This window comes from Laccaria bicolor, genomic scaffold (assembly GCF_000143565.1).
Source record: "Laccaria bicolor S238N-H82 LACBIscaffold_9 genomic scaffold, whole genome shotgun sequence".
Taxonomy (NCBI): domain Eukaryota; kingdom Fungi; phylum Basidiomycota; class Agaricomycetes; order Agaricales; family Hydnangiaceae; genus Laccaria; species Laccaria bicolor.
Genome location: NW_001889880.1, coordinates 1 through 1,227, shown reverse-complemented (window position 1 = coordinate 1,227; position 1,227 = coordinate 1). Strand labels below are relative to the sequence as shown.

General features: G+C 48.7%; 2 protein-coding genes across 2 annotated transcripts; one reads left to right on the top strand and one right to left on the bottom strand.

Moving 5' to 3' along the window:
• Positions 1-819, top strand: LACBIDRAFT_318642 (uncharacterized protein; the record flags this gene model as incomplete). The annotated part of the gene is made up of 3 exons (XM_001879821.1): positions 1-152; positions 211-397; positions 454-819. 3 exons carry the CDS (start codon positions 1-3, stop codon positions 817-819), a joined length of 705 nt encoding a protein of 234 aa, XP_001879856.1.
• A 127-nt stretch (positions 820-946) lies between these two features.
• On the bottom strand, positions 947-1,227 carry LACBIDRAFT_318641 (uncharacterized protein; the record flags this gene model as incomplete). The annotated part of the gene is made up of 1 exon (XM_001879569.1): positions 947-1,227. A coding segment is annotated over one exon (168 nt), but the record flags the coding sequence as incomplete, so codon positions are not given.

Below are 1,227 nucleotides of genomic sequence, written 5' to 3'. Positions count from 1 at the left end.
ATGCAGCCAAACGTTGAGGTTATCAACCTACCCACAGGCGTTTCTCTCGAAACTATTCTTTCAAAGCCACCACCCACCACCCATTCAGAGGGAACGAAATTAGCCATATGTCTCCACCCTTGGTCCTGGCTCGGTGGTCGAATGCAGGATCCGTGGGTCATCCATACCCCTCTGGTACTTACTTACACCTCTTAAAAGCTTCAATTGAAGTGTCCTTGACTCTCTGGTCGATCCGTTACTTTCCAAGAACTACCATGTCCTCCGATACAATTCGCGAGGCGTCGGCAGGTCGACTGGCCGAGCGTCGTTCACTGGTTTTGACGAGGCAAAGGACTTGGAAGCCATAATACGTTGGACACTTGATCATCTTTCCAACGTTAGCTCCGTCGTTATAATTGTACGTTCAATTCTGTACTTTCAATACGTTGGTCACTCAACCCATACGTATCTTAGGGCTACTCCCATGGCTCCCTAATTGCCTCCCTCCAACCACCTCTCCCGGCTCCAGTACAAACCTCACACGTCCTACTATCCTACCCCCTCGGTCCCAGATCATGGCTCACCTTGTTCCGATCATCAACATACGCCCAGAGACTAGAGGACCTCATCAAGTCCTCTACATCCCGCGTGCTTGTGGTTTTCGGGGACCAGGATGAGTTCACGTCCATATCGAGTTATAGAACGTGGGTGGCTGAACTGGAGACTCATTCTGGGACAAGTGACAGGCTGAATATCGTTGAAGTTGGGAATGCTACTCATTTCTGGCGCGGACATGCTAATGAACGACTTAAACATGTACTACTGGAGTGGTTGCAATAAACTTCTTTTCATATACTGTTCGTGTAAAGGTTCGCCACACTTTGTGTACTCTACCCTCTACCCTTAAGCAAACAGACTTCTTTGAACACGAGTGTATATATCTGTGTAACACGGTCTCGCGATGGTAGAAGCACAATCTGAGGACAAGCCCCTATAGAATTACAGCATAAACATTTCCTTTCTTTTTGGTTTCGATGATATCTAAAGCCTTTCACCAATTCCGACTATCCGCCCTTTCTCTCAAACCCCAGCCTTCTTGTCCTGAGTAGCAGCGTAGACGAGGAGGTCGCAAACACGGCGAGAGTACCCCCACTCATTATCATACCAAGAAATAAGCTTGACAAAGTTCGGGCTCAGCTGGATACCAGCGCCCGCGTCGAAGATGGACGAAGCGGTGTGGCCGATGAA